We start from the raw sequence: 19,413 nt of genomic DNA on the forward strand, positions 1-19,413 counted from the left end.
TATATAATTATTATCACTCACCATAAAAAATTATGTTAAAAAAACATAAAATCAATTTTTCAATATAATTTATTTAAAATTATCTTTAAAAAAATTCATATTTTACCTTTTTTCAAATTAAAAAAAAGGTCATAGAAGAACCAATAACACAAAGTAAAAGTAAAAAAGACTATTAAATGAAACCATCATGCTATGCTAACAGATTTCTCATTAAAATACTAAATTTTGCATAAATGAAGTTTACTTCTTATTACCTAATTAAAGTTTTAAGTTTAAAAAAAATATTGTGAAAAGGAAAACGTTAAAGATACCTAACTTACTCTTTAAAATATGATTTAACAATGAAATATATGATTATAACTTAATACTAATAGATATTCATCCTCTAGAACTATATCTCACATGTAAAAGCATAAAATAACTTCACATGTGAAGCTAAAAAGAAAACTTGATCATATTAAAATTTCGATCGATAGAATTGATCTAATTCTTATGGTCTTTTTATAGAAAACATGCAAAGAAGAAAAAGATGAATATATGTTGGGTCGATGAAAATAATACATTTTTGAAAAGTTTCACATCAAAGTAATATAAGAGTTTATGGTTATAGCTTATCTTGATATTTGACATAAGAAAAGATTAATTTTTTGTTGTTGGAAAATCATCATTAGTTACTCAAGTTGCAATGACATTTGCAAGTGTTTATCAAATGTGATATGGATAAATTTGATGGAATGATCACTTTTTAGTTTGTGCAAACTCAAGTTAAAAGATGTGCTGATATAGTCTGGATTAAACAAGACGTCAAAAGGAGCACGAACATTGACTAATATTGATATATGCTGTGTGATAATTATACATTAACATTGGTTAACATTGATGCAGTGTAAAGTAAAAGGTTGAAAGGCCACATGCATTGGGTAATATTGATGTAGGGTGAGATGATTGTACATGGACATTGGTTAGCATTGATGCATGTTTGTAGGGAAAGAAAATTCTTGAAAGGTTTAATTCCAAGTGAAATATACTCTTTATGGTGGAGTATGAATGATTATTGGTGTAGTTAATGGAGATAAAAAAAATGTGTTTATTTTAATAATGATGAAGATCGTTGGGTTTACGAAAATAATCCATCTTCAAAAGTCTCACATCACTTAAATAGTGAATGATAGTAGCTATATAATAAATTTAAAGTTCATAGTATTTGGACACCTCCCTAAAAGCCACTCTAAACTTATATTTAACTTTTCTAAAAGTTTTCACATATTATTACTTTTGGATCGTTAACTGTTGTTTTTCTTCTTTTTAGTTCGGAGTTTTCACTCTGATTGTTTTTATCTTATTTTTTTATTAAATTATTGGTGATAATACATAAAAATTATATATATAACTCTATAAATTTAAAATAACCAAATATTTGCTTTTTATCTATTTTAAAATTTATTTTTATACTCATCCTTACGCATTTAATTGAACAAGATGTGTGAGCTGTCGTAAATTTTATGTTAAGTATTCAACTTTTATGACTACCAATAAATCAACTAATTTTACTTTATTTAAACGAGATATTTCTAAATTTCTTGCATTTGTAATGATTTTTTTTTTAATTTGTTTTATCAAATTTAAAGAAAGGATAAATTTAATAAAAACATTTCATTCTTAAATGAAACTGGTTCAATCAAATGATACTAACTAAGTTTTTTTTTTTTTTTTTTTTTTAACTCTGTTCTAGTATCTCCATTGTACATGCACCAAAAAACTGGTGAGTATGTTTTGGTTGTGGAACACATGAATCAAATTAAATATGCTTTTATTTCTTTGGGTCCAGAGGAAAAAGCCAGGTGCATGAATGGTTACTACATTTTTTAATTAGGTAATAAGAAAAAGCCAGCTGCATCCATTATCTTCTTCATTATGTGCACCACTTTTGCTTTTGTCTGGAGTTATATTTTCGTAAGGCTCACATTTTTTTGCTTTCAAAAATGGATACAAATTTCTACGTCCACATTACAAAAGCCGAATATTGGGTGCAAATCCTATAAAATATTGATAATTAATCAGCCTAAATAACTTTTTTTTTTTTTACATTTACTAAAGAGAGAAAAATGTAAATTTCCATTTATCATATAAACGTGTTTAGGTATAATAATTATGTTCATATTATTAATGCCATTTGCCAAATCTTTGAAATGTAATTATGCTGAATTTGGGATCTTGTGAAAATTAGGTCAAAGTTTAACAGAGAGAATGAATACTAGATGCAAAATGATGAGGAGTGCGTGTTTTTTTAATCTAATTTACCATAATTACATATCAGTGAAAGTTATGCAAAGCCTATAAGTCAAATTTAACAACACAGATTTCAAAGATAGAAGAACATTGCTAATCTTCATCATGCAATTAGTGTTTAAAAAATCCCAGTTAATAAGAAAAGGAGATGAACTTTATCTAAAAAATGTGATAAGAAAATTGGTTTCGAATGGAATCAATTCTTGAATGCCCTGTTAATCATTTACAGGAAGTGGAATTCTACCAACCTATGAAAGTTGAAACATATATGTATATATGTTTGTAGTCAATATAAACTAAATACGATAAAGTCTCAACTTAAGTAAATATAAAAGTTTACTTATAATATATCAATTATCAATGTATAATTTTATCTGAGAAATTTATTTTGTGAGAATAAGTTAAACTAATTTCCCTTCTTACTATGTTATGACAACTTAAAAATCTATTAATTTGAATCTTGTCCCTTGTGTTATTTTTTTATTGTGCTTTCATAATATACTAATTACTATTAATTTTGACGTTTTAAAATATATTAAAAAAATATTTAAAATATCAACATAATAGTGTACTTTTGATGTTTAAGAGATGATAGTACAAAAAAAATCAGTAAAAAATCTGGATTCGGTGAGAGAGCAGAAACAGTCAAAGATTAAAAGGATAATATGAGATACTTGAAAAAGTTGTTGGTGCAGGAAAAACAATTGGGAGTGCACGAAGAAATCCTCTTAATTTTTGGTGACAAGAACGGGCCCAGATTTAGGCCATGGAAAATGAACAGAGGCCCAAGCCGTGACACACTCACGAGAATTAATTAACACAATTGTTTGTCTTTCCATATAAATTAAAATAAAATATTTTAACAAGAATATTTTTAAGACCTCTTTTGAATGAAAGTGTGTAAGGTATTTTTCTTAAATAATTTTTCTTATTTTAACTTCTTTTATCTCTTTCCGTATAATTTACTTTTATTTTAAATTGAATTTTATTATCTTTTTTAAATGATCAATACTTAAACTAGACTCGTATGACAATATAAATTATTTATTATAAATATAAAATATAGTTCATGTGAAAAAAATGACTCACAGATGTCCGTGTCACTCTCCCTAATATATCGTGTCAGTTTTAAAAAAAGAAAGGTTATTATTTAAGTTTCATAATAAAATTCTCAATATCATACCAATTCTTTCCTTCATCTAGAATGTTCTACCATTTGTTTTGATTTCTTCAACTACAATTAATGCTAAAAAAAGAAAAGGAAAAAGAAGAAAGATTATTCCTTTGATTTAGCGTACTTTTTGAGGAAGAACTATGATGCATGTACGACATGCATGAAACACGCCAATACGTAAAAGCTTCCGCATTTAACCACAAATTTGTGTTATATTACACCAGCTAAAACTAGTTGAATAATTAACAAAGAGTCAAACAATAGAATATAAACCTAATTGAAGAAAAAGGAAAAAGTGTATTACAATTAGAGGGATAAAATCGAAGAGGTTCCTCATCTGTGGAACAATTTGAGATACATTTATTTTTCCTAAATTTCCACTAATATTAAAAATATATTATATTAATACGTTTTAAGGGTTAAGATCTCATAGAGAAAATGCCATTCAAGAGAGTTTCATTTATGAAAAAAAAAAAATCATAATTGACATAAAATTTGTGATAAGAATAATTTTTTTTATAAACACTTTCAGAAAAAAATGAAATATTTTATTTTTATAAATTAAAATTATTTATGCAGAGGAAAAATAAAATAAAATAAAGTGTTAGAATATGTGGTTCTCATTCAATTCCTAATACCACATGTTACTTAAGCACTAATTATTAATTATTTACTGCTTAAGTTTTGAAGACTCTTTACATGGTCTATTTATTAGTGCAGTTTCTGAAGACTCTTCATATGGCCTATTAATTGGTTCAGTTTTGAAGCCTATAAATAACATCTCTATGACTTGAAAAATATAGAGAAAAACATTTACAGAGACACACTTTGTAATATACACCCAAGTGTATTTTTGGTGAGGATTCTTGTTCCCATTTAAGAGCTTTGTACTCTTCTTTTCATAGTGGAATTTTGTTCATTATCGTCCCGTGGTTTTTTCTCTTACATTCAAAAGAGGTTTTCCACGTAAATCCTTGTGTGTTATTTCTCTTGCTCTTTTATTTGCTGCTCTTTAATTTCCAATTGTCACGATCCTGTGCTTCCGCATGCTATGATACCATAACAAGTGGTATCAGAGCTCTTAGTTGGAAATTCCAAAATGTCTGCAAAATTTGACATTGAGAAGTTTGATGGCAAGATTAGTTTTTCTATTTGGCGAGTCCAAATGAGGGCTGTTCTAACCCAGAGTGGATTAAAGAAGGCTTTAGATGGAATAGAAAATAAGCCAGCTTCCATGACTGATGAGCAGTGGGAGGAGTTGGATGCAAAGGCGCTATCATGAATCCAACTCTCTTTATCAAAGGAGGTTCTCCGTGAAGTAGCAAATGAAACAACCACTGCTGCATTATGGCTAAAGTTAGAGTCTTTATACATGACCAAGAGCCTTGCAAACAAGCTTCGTCTCAAAGAACGCTTGTATACCATTCGAATGGTTGAAGGTACTCCTATTCAATCTCATCTTAATGAGTTTAATTCTATCCTCTTGGATCTGGAAAATATTGATATTAAAATTGATGATGAAGATAAAGCTGTTTTGTTGGTTGTCTCTCTACCTTCTACCTATAAACATTTCAAAGAAATTATGTTGTATGGAAATAATGATACCTTATCCTTTGAAGATGTTAAATCTAATTTATTGTCCAAAGAAAAATTTGATCTTGAAGTTCATTCTGTGGACAAGGGTGAGGGTTTAAGTGTCAGAGGTAGAACTCAAGAAAGAAGGAGTACAAGTGACAAAAAGTTCAGATCCAAGTCTAGGGGACGCAAATCCAACAAATTTTGTCGCTATTGCCAGAAACCTGGACATGAGATTTCTGATTGTTTTATCTTGAAGAAAAAACAAGAAAAATAAGAAAAAGGAAAAGCCGCACAATCCCCTGAAGCTGCCAATATTGAAGCTGACTCTGACGGTGACATTACTTTGTCTGTTGTCTCTTCTAATAAGAGGAGTAAAACAGAGTGGATCCTTGATTCTGGATGTACTTTTCATATGTGTCCCTATAAGGGCTTATTCACTACTTTTGAATCTGTTGATTGTGGTGTTGTCTTGATGGGTAATGATGCCCAATGCAAGATTGCAGGAATAGGTACGATTCAGATCAAGACTAATGATGGTGTCGTCAGGACTTTGTCTGATGTTTGCTATATACCCGAATTAAAGCGAAACTTAATTTCACTTGGCACTCTTGAATCTCTCGGGTGCAAGTACTTAGCTGAAGGTGGAGTTCTAAAGGTATCAAAAGGTTCTCTTGTTCTCTTGAAAGCTAACCGAATTGGAAGCTTATATGTCCTGCAAGGGACTGTTGTGACAGGTTCAGTAGCTGTATCATCTTCTATGGCTGAAAATGATGTCACTAAATTATGGCACATGCGCCTAGGCCATATGAGTGAAAAAGGCCTGCATCTTCTAAGCAAGCAAGGATATCTTGCTAAGCATGTCATTGGTAAGTTGGAGTTTTGCAAACATTGTGCTTTTGGGAAACAAAAAAAGGTTAGTTTCTCTACAGCAACTCACAATACAAAAGGTATTCTTGATTATATTCATTCTGATCTTTGGGGGCCATCTAAAGTTCCTTCCTATGGGGGACGTCGTTATATGATGACTATCATTGATGACTTTTCTCGTAAGGTCTGGGTCTATTTTTTGCGACATAAAAATGAGACTTTCCCCACATTCAAGAAGTGGAAAAATCTTGTTGAAACCCAGACAGAGAAGAAAGTAAAGAAGCTCAGAACAGATAATGGATTAGAGTTTTGTAGTGGTGACTTTAATGAGTTCTGCACAAATCATGGTATTGCTAGACACAAAACCATTCCAAGGAATCCCCAACAAAATGGTGTTGCAGAACGAATGAACAGGACTCTACTTGAGAGAGCTCGTTGTATGCTCTCAAATGCTGGGATATGGGATCGACATGATCTTTGGACCGAGGCAATTTCTACTGCATGCTACTTGGTCAATCGTTCTCCACATTCAGCACTTGACTTCAAAGTTCCAGAAGAGATTTGGTCAGGTAATCCTGTTGATTATTCTAATTTAAGAATTTTCGGATGTCCTGCATATGCACATATTAATAATGGCAAATTAGCTCCCAGAGCTATTGAGTGCATATTTCTAGGTTATGCATCTGAATCAAAGGGGTATCGTTTATGGTGCTCTGAGTCAAAGTCTCAAAAGCTAATTCTTAGCAGAGATGTAATCTTTAATGAAGATGCATTATTATCTTCTGGAAAACAGTCTTTTGTGCCTTCTTCTACCAATACAGGTACTATACAGGGTACTAATGAGAAGGTGGAGTTTGAATTCAAATCTGAAGTTCCTGGTATTGATGTCCCATTTTCTTCTACAAATGATTCCAATATTGATAATCATCATGATGATAGTGAATGTGATGATAGAACCACTTCTCCTATTCAACAACAAGGAGATGATTATTCTATTGCTCGGGACAGACCAAGAAGACAAATCAGAAAGCCAGCTAGATACACTAATGATTATTTAACTGCCTATGCATTATCAGTTGCACAAGAGGTAAATGATGGTGTTGAGCCTGTCAGCTACACTGAAGCTGTTTCTTGTGTTGAGTCTTCTCAGTGGCTAGGTGCTATGAATGAAGAAATTCAGAGTCTTTATAAAAACAATACTTGGACTCTGACAGAACTGCCTAAAGACAAACGGCCATTAAAGTGTAAGTGGATCTATAAGAAGAAAGATGGCATTCCCGGGGTTGAAAATGCAAGATGCAAAGCACGACTAGTCGTTAAAGGCTTTAATCAAAAGGAAGGTATTGACTTTAATGAGATATTCTCATCTGTTGTTCGTCATACTTCCATTCGTGTTTTGCTTGCTTTTGTTGCTTTGTTTGATTTGGAGTTAGAGCAACTAGATGTAAAGACAGCTTTTTTACATGGAGAGCTGGAAGAAGAAATTTACATGGAACAACCAGAGGGATTTATTGTTCCTGGAAAGGAGCATTTTGTTTGTCTTTTGAAGAAATCCTTATATGGCCTCAAGCAAGCACCTAGGCAATGGTACAAGAGGTTTGATTCTTTCATGATTGGGCAAGGTTACTGCAGAAGTCAATTTGATGATTGTATTTATTTTCAAACATTCCAAGATGGATCTTTCATATACTTGTTACTATTTGTTGATGATATGTTAATTGCATCACGTGACAAGTTTTCTATCAGGAAATTAAAAACTCAACTAAGCAATGAGTTTGAAATGAAAGAATTAGGTGCAACAAAGAAAATTCTTGGTATGGAGATTCGCAGGGACCGTCAAGCTGGTAAATTGTTTTTATCTCAACAAAGGTATATTGAGAAAGTACTTGATAGGTTTAATATGAATGATTGTAAACCTGTTTCTACTCCACTTGCTGCACATTTCAAGTTATCCTCAGATCTTTGCCCAGATACAAAGGAAGATATGGAATACATGTCACATGTTCCTTATGCTAATGCTATTGGCAGTCTTATGTATGCCATGATATGCACCAGGGCAGACCTTGCATATGCTGTTAGCATGGTAAGCCGATATATGCATAATCCCGGCAAGAAACACTAGAGTGCTGTAAAATGGATTTTTCGGTATCTAAAAGGTACTTCTCATGTTGGCTTGGTATTTGACAAAAAAATTGGCTACAATTGATAATGTTGTAGGATATGTTGACTCAGATTATGCTGATGATCTTGATAGAAGAAGATCTCTCTCAGGTTACATCTTTACCCTCTGTAATAGTGCTATCAGTTGGAAAGCAACACTTCAATCTATTGTTGCATTATCTACAACCGAAGCAGAGTATATTTCAGCCACAGAGGGAGTGAAGGAGGCTATTTGGCTCCGAGGTTTGGTAAATGAACTTGGTCTAACACAGAAAGTTCTTACTGTGTTTTGTGATAGCCAAAGTGCTATTCATTTAACCAAGAATAATCATTATCACGACAAGACCAAACACATCAATATAAAACATCACTTTATTAGAGATGTTGTTGTTGTTGGAGAAATTATGGTTGAAAAGATTCACACTTCTGAGAATCTAGCAGACATGCTTACCAAGCCGCTTCCTGTTACCAAGTTTGAACATTGTTTGGACTTGGTTGGTCTATACAACATTTGAATGCCCTTTGGGGCTTTATCGGACGATGAACACTTGTAGAATTCGAACCAAGGTGGAGATTGTTAGAATATGTGGTTCTCATTCAATTCCTAATACCACATGTTACTTAAGCACTAATTATTAATTATTTACTACTTAAGTTTTGAAGACTCTTTACATGGCCTATTTACTAGTGCAGTTTCTGAAGACTCTTCATATGGCCTATTAATTGGTTCAGTTTTGAAGCCTATAAATATCATCTCCATGACTTGAAAAATATAGAGAAAAACATTTACAGAGACACACTTTGTAATATACACCTGAGTGTATTTTTGGTGAGGATTCTTGTTCCCATTTAAGAGCTTTGTACTCTTCTTTTCATAGTGGAATTTTGTTCATTATCGTCCCGTGGTTTTTCCTCTTACATTCAAAAGAAGTTTTCTACGTAAATCCTTGTGTGTTATTTCTCTTGCTCTTTTATTTGCTGCTCTTTAATTTCCAATTGTCACGATCTTGTGCTTCCGCATGCTATGATACCATAACATAAAGTTTAAACAATTTTGGTTACGTGTAATAACACTAAGTAAATAGCAAGTTACATAAAGATTCAAGAAAAGAAGTATAAGAAGATGAAACTTTAGTAATCATCCTTCTTCTAGAATCCTTCATGCTTCCTATATCTCTTGACAAAGTGAAAAAAGCAAAAAGAAGCATAACTAGATAATTCCAAAAGTGAAGAATTATAATGAGGGTGTGTTTGAAAATATTTCTATTTTCAAAAATTATTTTTTCTATGTGTCACTGTGTATAAGGTTACCCTAAATAACTTAAACTCTTCAACTAGGATTACAAAATAATAAAAAATTGAATATGAAAATATCTTCGAGTTGTTTCTAATTTTTTTATTTTTATTTTAACCCTTATTTACAAAACAGTTTCAAAACTTAATTAATTTTGAATGAGAAATTAATTACTAAAATAACATTAATATATTAAGAAATTTAAACCATTTGTGAAGTAAATCGGCATTTTTTCATGTTTTTATTTTATGTTATATATATATATATATATATATATATCATTCCTTTTTTCTCGACTTCAATTTCTTGTTAACCCATTATAATTTTATCTTTAAGGTATTGCTAGGTTAACCTAGGATGTTATTTTGAGATTGGATCTCTTCATTATATTCTCTGTTTGAATGAATTAAAAGAAAAAGAAATGTATATCAACTACTATTAACCTCTAACTAATGTATACACTATTTTTTCTTTCCTTAACTACACTCAGGTTTTAAGTTAAAAATATTGTCACGTTCCTCTCATCCCACTTCTAATATATTCTTAGTAAGTCGAAAAGATAAAAAAAGAAAGCCACTACAGTTACCATTACTGATAAACAGAACAACAGATGAAAAAAGAATATAACAGAACAAAAAAGAAAAAACAGAAGAGGATAACGGAGGTTGTCCTTTTTAGCGGTACAAATAACGCTTTATTTTTCTTTGGAATCCAATAAACTTAGTTGGCCACTCCCAACAATTTGGAGTGGTTGAAGGATATATTATATTAAATTGGATTTGAAAAGTGATTTAATAAAAAAATAAAAAACATGCTGAGACTGATCTCAAACGAAATTATAATTCTTTTATCTTCCTCTTTTATATCACACAACAACTCATACTAAATAAAATGTAAGACTAATATAATATTTTGTAATTTTTAATAAATTTCCACTAAAAAAAGTGTTAATAATTACGTACATTATTTCTTCATTGTAATTTATAACCATAATAAGTATATTTATCTTTTTCCTTTGTTTCGTGTTTGCCACAGTTTGATGAGTGAGAGTGAGTGGTCCATCCATGACCAGAGATACTTATAGATTACTATCTCAAATTATACTTCCCGTGTGAACGTGAAAAGTGGGAAAACATGTGAAGTTGAAGCATGAAGTTCCTTAGGTACCACATATACATTCTCAGTATATAAGTACTAGAATGTCTCCTGCCATGTTACATAATATACATGATTACGATAATCTGAAGTTGAAGCGGAGGATGAGTTCGGTGAATTATGGAAATGTGGATGAGGAGTTGTCGATTAAAGTGAACCGTCTGGCGGAGTGCACATTGGAAGGGAAATGGAAAGAGGTTGAGGAGATGTACAACGACGACCCACCGTGTCACACGGCAATGATCAACGATTCCGTGGGCACTGCACTGCACGTGGCGGTGGATTTGGACGAAGAAGGGGTGGTGGAAAAGCTTGTGAATGCCATCATCAGACACAAGACGATGAAGGCTCTGGAAATGAAGAACTACCGAGGGGATACCACTCTGCATGTTGCTGCTTCCAGGGGTTTCGCAAAGATATGTGAGTTGATCATAGGAAGCAAGAAGGAGAGGATTTACCTGGTGAGACTGAAGAACAAAGAAGGAGAGACACCTCTCTTTCAAGCTGCTCTCAACTGGAAGAAACTCGTCTTTGCTTATCTTTCTAACCTTTCTGACCACACTGCTCCATTGCAAGATCTTGTGCGACGCAATGGTGACACTATTCTTCACTGTGCTATCAGGAGAGAGTATTTCGGTATCTTTCTCATACCTATCTTCTCTTCCTGCTGTATGAAAAAAATGCAGATTAACACTATATATACACTGAATAGTATATATATTTTTATGGATATGGTGCAGATTTGGCTGTGATAATAGTGCATTACTATGATTTTCTTAGCACGCATAAAAATAAAGATGAATTCACTCCTCTTAAAGTCCTTGCAACAAGACCCTCGGCTTTCAGAAGTGCTACCAAACTTTCATGGTGGAAACAGATCCTGTACCACTGTAAGTATTATTGTAAATATATATACACTGTATTCATTACATGAAATGAAGTGATGTTCAGATTTTTTTTAATGTAAAAGCTATTATTTTGACAGTTTTAAGTTTTGAAAGATAAAATCAATTTTATCCGACAATCATCAAATATCCATCTTTTTACACAACTCATGTTTCATATAAAGTTAATTAATTTGATCCATTAGATTGATCATGTGCCCATTTACTAATTTTAATATCATATATAGTATGTAAAATTCCATCTTTTTGGCAAATATATTTTTCTTTTGTCGAAGGTATGCTTGTGGAACCAGTGAACCCTGAAAGACAAATGAAGAAGATTTTGAAAAAGATGGAGAAGAAATCAAATGCCGACCAATTTACTTATCCACAGAACTATACCACATTATGTGAATTCATTGGTGGATTCAAAAGTCTTGGTGCTCTTACTGGTAACGGGTTCTCATGCTAACTTGCTTTTTCTTTATTTTTTTCTTATTTTTTTGGGGACTAGTTTTTTAATACTCAATCTATTTCTTGCACATTTTTCCTCAGCAAAAGACAAATTTTTTACTCAAAAAAATAAGGAAGACTCAGAAAACCCACCAATTAAAATCGTATCTGAAGCTGATGGGGTTGGATTTTTGCCACCAAATTATGAAACGAGTCAACAATTTCTGAGGTCTGCGTATGTACATACTCTTGGGCTCACAGGAGTAGGTATGTGGTGCAAATTTCTTGATCTATTGCTTTTAGTTAATACCATTAATCTGGTTTATTGTAAGTACATGTTTTTTTTAAGGATTAAAGGAGATAAGGAATATGAAGAGGAGACACGAATGGAGTGGTCAACTCTTGAAGAAACTGTTGGAAAGACCTTATGAAGCCTTCACTGGAGCTGGGGGTGTCCCAGATATTCCAGTTGACGCAGAAATGTATAATGTTTTTAACCAACTTAAACCAGGTATGTATGTATGCTATGCAAACACCAACTCTGTATCTTTTGTTCATAATAAATTGACCTCTTCTTTGTATAATAGAAAAAGTTACACTATACCATGTATTATCTGCTATAACACTAGTATACAATAAGAATAGTAATCGAGCACATCATGCAATAAATGTTATAATAAATAATAATAGTAGAAAATAGTACGCATAGAAATCATATATCAAAGCTATATATATAATATCAATCAAGACTATATAAACCTGAAGTATGACAGAAAATATAAAGATTGCTACACATCATCTATTATCTATAATACTAATAAATGGTCTAACCCATCATCTAATAGATGGTCCAATCAACAAATGAATTAACGATGTTCTATATGATTTATAGTCATTTTCACACCTCCAAAGCTGATTAAAGAAATTAAATAAAGTTGAAGATGAAGATGATGAATAAATGTAAAAAGCAATCTCCTTAAACATATGCTTAGAAGTTCTATTAATAAAATTCTTTTGTCTGTGAAATATGAGTGGGAGGATGAAGATCGACATATTTACCTTTTCTGATTAGGCTTCAGGGTGCCAGGTGAATCTAGCAAATTGCCATGGTTGAACGAAGATCAAGAAGAAGAAGAAGAAGAAGAAGAAGAAGAAGAAGAAGAAGAAGAAGAAAAGGAAGAAGAAGAAGAAGAAAAAGAAGAAGAAGAGGCTAAGGAGAAAAAATCTTCAAGCCCAAGTAAGAAAATTGACAAAACGGAGACAGCATTTCTGGTTGCTGCAAGAAATGGCATAATTGAAATGGTGAATGAACTTTTAGACCGAATTCCAAGTGTGATCCATAACTTGAATGCAAATAAAGAGAATGTGCTGCTGGTGGCAGTGATGAGCAGGCAACCCTTTGTTATTGAGAATTTGAAAACTAAGACAAAACCAGAAGTTTGGAATAATTTAACTCTGGCAATAGATAAAAATGAGAGAACCATATTGCACTGGGCAGCAGATGCTCCAGAGGACGACAAGCCTCCAAAGATAGCTGGTTCTGCCTTGCAAATGATGTGGGACATAAAGTGGTTTCAGGTATATATATATATACACACACAAACAAATACCTTTTTCTTTTATTGCACTATTGTTGATCATTAGGTGTAATTCCATGCATTCTTTTGCCAAGTTTCTTTTCATAAAATGACCATCTCTTATTTTCATTGCAACAGTATATTAAAAGCCTTGTGCCACAACACTTTTACTTTAGAAGCGACATAAAGGGCAAAACTGCAGGGGAAATATTTGAGGAAGAACACAAAGATCTGATAGAGAAAAGTAGCGATTGGCTGAAGGAAACATCTGAATCTTGCTCTGTGGTGGCTGCACTTGTTGCTGGTGTTTCCTTTGCTACGGCCAGCTCCATCCCCGGTGGCACCGACGATGAAGGTAGGCCCCATTTAGAAGGAAAACCTGCATTCGATGTATTTGCCGTTGCTTCACTTGTTGGACTTTGCTCCTCTGTCACTGGACTCATAATGTTCCTTACCATCCTCACTTCTCGAAAGCAAGCCAAAGATTTCCGTAGAGATTTGCCATTCAAAATTCTTCTAGGCCTCAGTTCTCTTTTTGTATCCATCGCTGCAATGTTTGTCTCTTTCTGCTCCGGTCATTACTTTCTGCTTAGTCACAGATACAAGACGGTTCTATACCCCATTTATGCAGCCACTGTCTTTCCAGTCATGTTCTATGCCGTCGCGCAATTTCCGCTATACTTTGATCTTATAATAGCCATTTTTTCTAAGGTGCCATGGGCAACTGGTAAAGGAGACAAGTTATAGCACCCAAGCTAACCTACTACATGCCATTATTTGTGTTGTATTCGAGTCAAGTTCGTGTTTTGTCTGTGATTGTGAGCTTGTTTTCCGGATAACTATCAAGCAAGTTTGGATTGAATAATCATGTAGGTTTTTGTAGCTTGTAAAGTTGCGATTGGGTTTATAATAATATTTTAGCATATTTTCTTTAATAATTTTACTTTACTGTTTAAGGTACTAGTTAAAGTACTTTTTTTTTAAGACCAAAAAGAATTATTAATACAGAAAAATTAAGAACCTGTTAGGTTATTGCTGGCATAAAATTGTTACTGGTATATAAAAGCTGGACTGTTATAAGGCACAAATTGCAAATAATATGTCATGAAGAGCTTGGTTTGTTCACATAACCTACAGGAGTATCCTGATTCCTTGACCCATCAGACCCATAGATTGAGACAAATTGCCTCAATTTATATTGTTGTAACCCAGATTAGTGTATTAACCCTATAACATTGCTTAAAATTAAGTGATCACTTTCCAGGTTTGGGATCTATATGCCCAATGGACCAGATATTTTTTCAAACCAAAATCCCGACCCATCGAGAAAAAGGCCTTCGTACACGAATGTTTTTATTGTATCATTGTGATTGCTTTTATCCTGAGTTTGCTTGATGTTTCCAGAATGATCAGTTGATGTTTGGCTAATTCTAACTTGAGGATCAAAACTTTCTAATAGCAGTTGACAGACTTTATCTTTGATTTGCAGAATTGATGGATTTAGTCTTGATTGTTCATTCTTCATGTATTCCATCACAGTTGTTTTAAAGTATTTGAGAAGACCATATACTAGTTAAATTAAAATTATTATGCACCAAAAACACCATTTTTCAGAACTTATTCAGACCATTTTTCAATACTTAAGGGAAAAATGGTGACGTTAACACCAATTTTGTTCAGTAACAGTGAAAAGAGGCTAAAGAAATAAGATTCCGACAGTTAGGAATCAGCAGGTTGAAACAGAGGAAGAAGCTGATGGAACTTGTACTTCACCGACATGATAGAAAGTGAAGTGAAATAAGTAATGTTTGTTTTACTTAAGAATCCAACAATACCAGTTTTGTGAGCCCGCTGTCGATAAAAAGAGAGAAATAAAGGTACAGATGAAGTGTGTGTTGGTTAGAATATTTTATTTTCTTTCTTCGTTCACAACATTAACAACCTCGAAGATCATTATCATCTCCAAAGTTATTCTTCCCTTGTCACCTAGAAAAAGTGACATGACATAGAATGAGGAGTTGAAGTATCGAATTCCCTATCTGGTATATAAGACGCAGGCAGAAAAAATGGTAACGCATTATTTCAGAACTTCATATAAACATACATTCTCGTTATTTGAAGTTCCAGTTCGGCCATGAATCCTGGAAATTTTGAGGAGGAGCTGTCGTACAATTCATCAGATGAAGTGAGTGAGTATCTGGCGGAGTACACGTTGGAAGGGAAATGGCAGAAGGTTGTGAACATGTACAACCGATTCCAAGCGTGTCACACGGCAATGATTAACCATTCCGTGGGCACTGCACTGCATGTGGCGGTGGATTTGGACGAAGAAGAGGTGGTTGAAAAGCTTGTGAATGCCATTATCAGACACAAGACGATGAAGGCTCTGGAAATGGAGAACGATCGAGGGGATACCCCTCTGCATGTTGCGGCTTCAAGGGGTTTCGCAAAGATATGTAAGTGGATCATAGGAACCAACAAGGAGAGGATTTACTTGGTGAGTCGAAAAAACAAACATGGAGAGACACCACTCTTTGAAGCTGCTATCAACTGGAAGAAACAGGCCTTTGCTTATCTTTCTAACCTTTCTGACCACAGTGCTCCATTGCAAGATCTTGTGCGACACAATGGTGACACTATTCTTCATTGTGCTATCAGAAGAGAGTATTTCGGTATTTTCTCATACCTATCTTCTGTTCCTGCTAAATGGAAAAAATGCAGATTAACAACTAGATTCATTTCTTTACTTAATAACTACATAAGCAACTTTATGTAATATTTTGTATTTTTATTTTGACATAACAAAACGCTATATATACTGAGCAGTGTGCATATTTTCATGGATATGGTGCAGATTTGGCTGTGATAATAATGCATTACTATGATTTCCTTAGCACACATAAGAATAAAGAGGGTTTCACTCCTCTCAAACTCCTTGCAACCAGATCCTCGGCTTTCAGAAGTGCTACCAACCTGTCATGGTGGAAGCGAATTCTGTACCACTGTAAGTTATATTAGCATCAAGAACTAGGTTAAAAGGCTACGTTTCGAAGTATAACTGTATTCTAGTTTCAGATTTAAATGCTGTGTATGTTTTGTTCAAATATATGTTTACTTGAGACCTCCAATTTATGATACTGTAAAAAGTGTTCTAAAAATTTGTTACATGATTTTTCAAAATATGCATATTTACTATCATATTTGTTTGTGTGTGAAAGGTATACTTGTAGAACCACTGGACCCTGAAAAACAAATGAAGGCGAATCTGGGAAAGATAAGGGAGAATCCCAAGTCTGATCAAGAGGAATATCCAAAGAACTATGCCACATTACATGATTTCTTTGCTCGATCGTTTAATGTTGCTGCTCTATTTGGTATGTGAACAGGTTTCATTCTCCTATCGTCTTTCTTCTTCTTTTTTCTTTACGCCATAACTTTATTCGTTTCTTTACTAGTACATAATATTTACTTACACACGTCTTCATAGACAGTGGTTCAGAAAAAAGGATCGCGATTTAAGTTTTTCTCAATTTGTTTTCATTTTTATATCTATATCTATATCTATATCTATACTAAGACCTCAAAATAGAGTCGCTCATATAAAAGTTAGTCTATTATTCTCAGAGCTATATCCATTTATGACGTATTTTTCTTTGGGTCTCAGGGAAAATGCCGACGAGAAAGAATAAGCACGACTCAGAAAACCCATCATCCAAAAAGTGTACCATTGAATTGGGAACTCCCAAGGTTGGATTTTTGCCACCAAATTATGAAACCTCTCAACAATTTGTTAGGTCTGCATATGTACATACTCTTGGCCTCTCAGGAGTGGGTATGTATTCTTCATGTTATTTTCTTTGTTAAATGTTCATCTGCGGCAGGATGGTTTAACTAACACCATTGATATCACACATGTTTTTTCAGAATTAAAGGAAATAAAAAAGACAAAGAAGAGGCATCAATGGAGCGGTCAACTCTTGAAGGCACTGTTGGAAAGACCTTACGCAGCATTTACAGGAAGTGGAGGTGTCCCAACGGATATGAAAGTTGAAACTGATATGTATAATGTATACAACGAATATAAACAAGGTATATATAATTAATGCTTCTTTCTCTGGATCAGAACCAAATCCTTCTGTAGTATATGTATGTTCAATTTATTTATACGATGAAGTTTTACAACCTCTACTTTTCCTTGTTTGGCTTGGCATACTCACAGTTGGAACCAGTGAATTAGGATGGTTGGAAGAAGAAGAAGAAGAAGAAAATAAAACAGATGTTGAAGAGAAAAAGGGTGTTGATCGCAGTGAGAGCATGAAGAAGGAATCGGATCAGCTAGCTGAAGAAGAAAAAAAGATTGACAAAAAAGAGACAGCATTTTTGGTTGCAGCAAGAAATGGCATAGTTGAAATGGTGGATGAAATGTTAAATCGAATTCCAAGTGTGATCCATAACACCAACTCAAAGAAAGAAAATGTGCTGCTTGTGGCTGTGCTGAATCGGCAACCCCTTGTTGTTGAGAGTTTGAAAACGAAGATGCAGTCCAAACTAGAAGTTTGGAATAACTTAACTCTGACAGTAGATGAAGATGAGAACACGATGTTACACTTGGCAGCATATGCTCCTGGCGGCGATAAACCTTGGCAGATAGCTGGTTCTGCCTTACAAATGGTGTGGGACATAAAGTGGTTTCAGGTATATATATTTTTGTTGCATGAAGTGGTAGAAAGAGTAGACGAATGAAACACAACTACTGCAACATTTACACTAATGTTGATGCTTTTATTTTTTTCTTTGGAGCAGTATATTAAAAGCCTTGTGCCACAACACTTTTACTTTAGAAGCGACAAGAAGGGAAAAACCGCAGGGGAAATCTTCGAGGAAACGCATAAAAAACTGATAAAGGAAAGTGGGGAGTGGCTGAAGGATACGTCTGAATCTTGTTCTGTGGTGGCTGCACTTGTTGCTGGTGTTTCCTTCACTGCAGCCAATACCGTCCCTGGTGGCACCAACGAAGAAGGTAGGCCTAATTTAGAAGGAAAGCCTGCATTCGATGCATTCGCCATTGCTTCGCTCGTTGGACTTTGCTTTTCCGTCACTGGTCTCATAATGTTCCTCACCATCCTCACTTCTCGAAAGCAAGCCAAAGATTTTCGCAGAGATTTGCCACTCAAGCTTCTTCTTGGCTTGAGTTCTCTTTTCGTATCCATTGCTGCAATGTTTGTTTCTTTCTGCACGGGCCATTTTTTTCTGCTTAGTCATGGATACAAGACGGTCCTATACCCCATTTATGCAGCCACTGTTTTCCCTGTCACTTTCTATGCTGTGGCACAGTTTCCTCTATACTTCGATCTTCTAACGGCCATTTTAACGACTGTTCCACGATCAAGTGATAGAGGAGACAAGTTGTAGGACCTAATTAACCTAAGCTCTGTCATATCATTGCAGTGTGGCATTTTGTGTATTTGTCATACAAATCCTTTTTGGTTTGTCGATTTTGCTTTTTGTGTCATCAATTATGTGTAAAATAATGTGAGCTACGGAAGAAACTTCTGAATTGTAGCAAAGTTGTGTTGGTTGTGCAATACAGTTTGCGATTTTGGAGAAATGTTTCTGGACATTAATTCTTGGTGTAACAATGACTCAAATAATTTTGATTACAACTTCAGAAGATAATGTATGGCGTATGCTTAAGTGTTTTTGTCACATTCACATTGATACTATAATATTATTATATTTTTTGTCTCAATTTTTTTTATTCTTTAGACAAAAATAAGATTTTAGTATTCAAAATTTTTATGTGAAATTAAAATTTATTTTTTTAATTTTTTTATGCAGTTGGGTCTTTAAATTTTAAAAATATGCAGATATAATTTTTTACGTATCAAACGTATTTTGGGTTGACATTTAATTTATTTATATCAATTTTAAATTTAATATCAATTTAAAATATTATTTAACAGATAAAAGTAAAATTAATAT

General features: G+C 33.5%; 2 protein-coding genes across 3 annotated transcripts; both read left to right on the plus strand.

The window, feature by feature from the left end:
- Window positions 1-10,571: 10,571 nt before the first annotated feature.
- LOC114194009 (uncharacterized) lies at window positions 10,572-14,369 on the plus strand. Of its 2 annotated transcripts, none has more exons than XM_028084032.2 (7): window positions 10,572-11,153; window positions 11,258-11,407; window positions 11,698-11,853; window positions 11,957-12,121; window positions 12,204-12,365; window positions 12,927-13,432; window positions 13,570-14,369. In XM_028084032.2, the coding sequence occupies exons 1-7, from the start codon at window positions 10,574-10,576 to the stop codon at window positions 14,176-14,178; spliced, it is 2,328 nt and encodes a 775-aa protein (XP_027939833.2). In that variant the 5' UTR covers window positions 10,572-10,573; the 3' UTR covers window positions 14,179-14,369. The 2 variants fall into 2 exon arrangements, with proteins under 2 accessions (XP_027939833.2, XP_085522129.1); XM_085666003.1 differs by having other exon boundaries at window positions 12,942-13,432.
- A 151-nt stretch (window positions 14,370-14,520) lies between these two features.
- On the plus strand, window positions 14,521-19,167 carry LOC114195498 (uncharacterized). The gene is made up of 7 exons (XM_028085989.2): window positions 14,521-16,103; window positions 16,286-16,435; window positions 16,650-16,805; window positions 17,096-17,263; window positions 17,356-17,520; window positions 17,651-18,126; window positions 18,235-19,167. The coding sequence occupies exons 1-7, from the start codon at window positions 15,566-15,568 to the stop codon at window positions 18,841-18,843; spliced, it is 2,262 nt and encodes a 753-aa protein (XP_027941790.1). The 5' UTR covers window positions 14,521-15,565; the 3' UTR covers window positions 18,844-19,167.
- Window positions 19,168-19,413: the final 246 nt, after the last annotated feature.

The sequence above is a fragment of the Vigna unguiculata genome, chromosome 8, assembly GCF_037176805.1.
Source record: "Vigna unguiculata cultivar grain cowpea cultivar isolate G323 ecotype 2 chromosome 8, ASM3717680v1, whole genome shotgun sequence".
NCBI lineage: Eukaryota > Viridiplantae > Streptophyta > Magnoliopsida > Fabales > Fabaceae > Vigna > Vigna unguiculata.

Bases quoted from the DNA above. Each gene is read 5' to 3' on its own strand.
- LOC114194009 (XM_028084032.2), top strand. From the start codon at position 10,574: ATGTTACATAATATACATGATTACGATAATCTGAAGTTGAAGCGGAGG. The intron at 11,854-11,956 runs GTAACGGGTTCT...ATTTTTCCTCAG, and splicing joins AAGTCTTGGTGCTCTTACTG to CAAAAGACAAATTTTTTACT. The intron at 13,433-13,569 runs GTATATATATAT...TCATTGCAACAG, and splicing joins GGGACATAAAGTGGTTTCAG to TATATTAAAAGCCTTGTGCC.
- LOC114195498 (XM_028085989.2), top strand. From the start codon at position 15,566: ATGAATCCTGGAAATTTTGAGGAGGAGCTGTCGTACAATTCATCAGAT. The intron at 16,806-17,095 runs GTATGTGAACAG...TTTGGGTCTCAG, and splicing joins TAATGTTGCTGCTCTATTTG to GGAAAATGCCGACGAGAAAG. The intron at 17,521-17,650 runs GTATATATAATT...GCATACTCACAG, and splicing joins ATACAACGAATATAAACAAG to TTGGAACCAGTGAATTAGGA.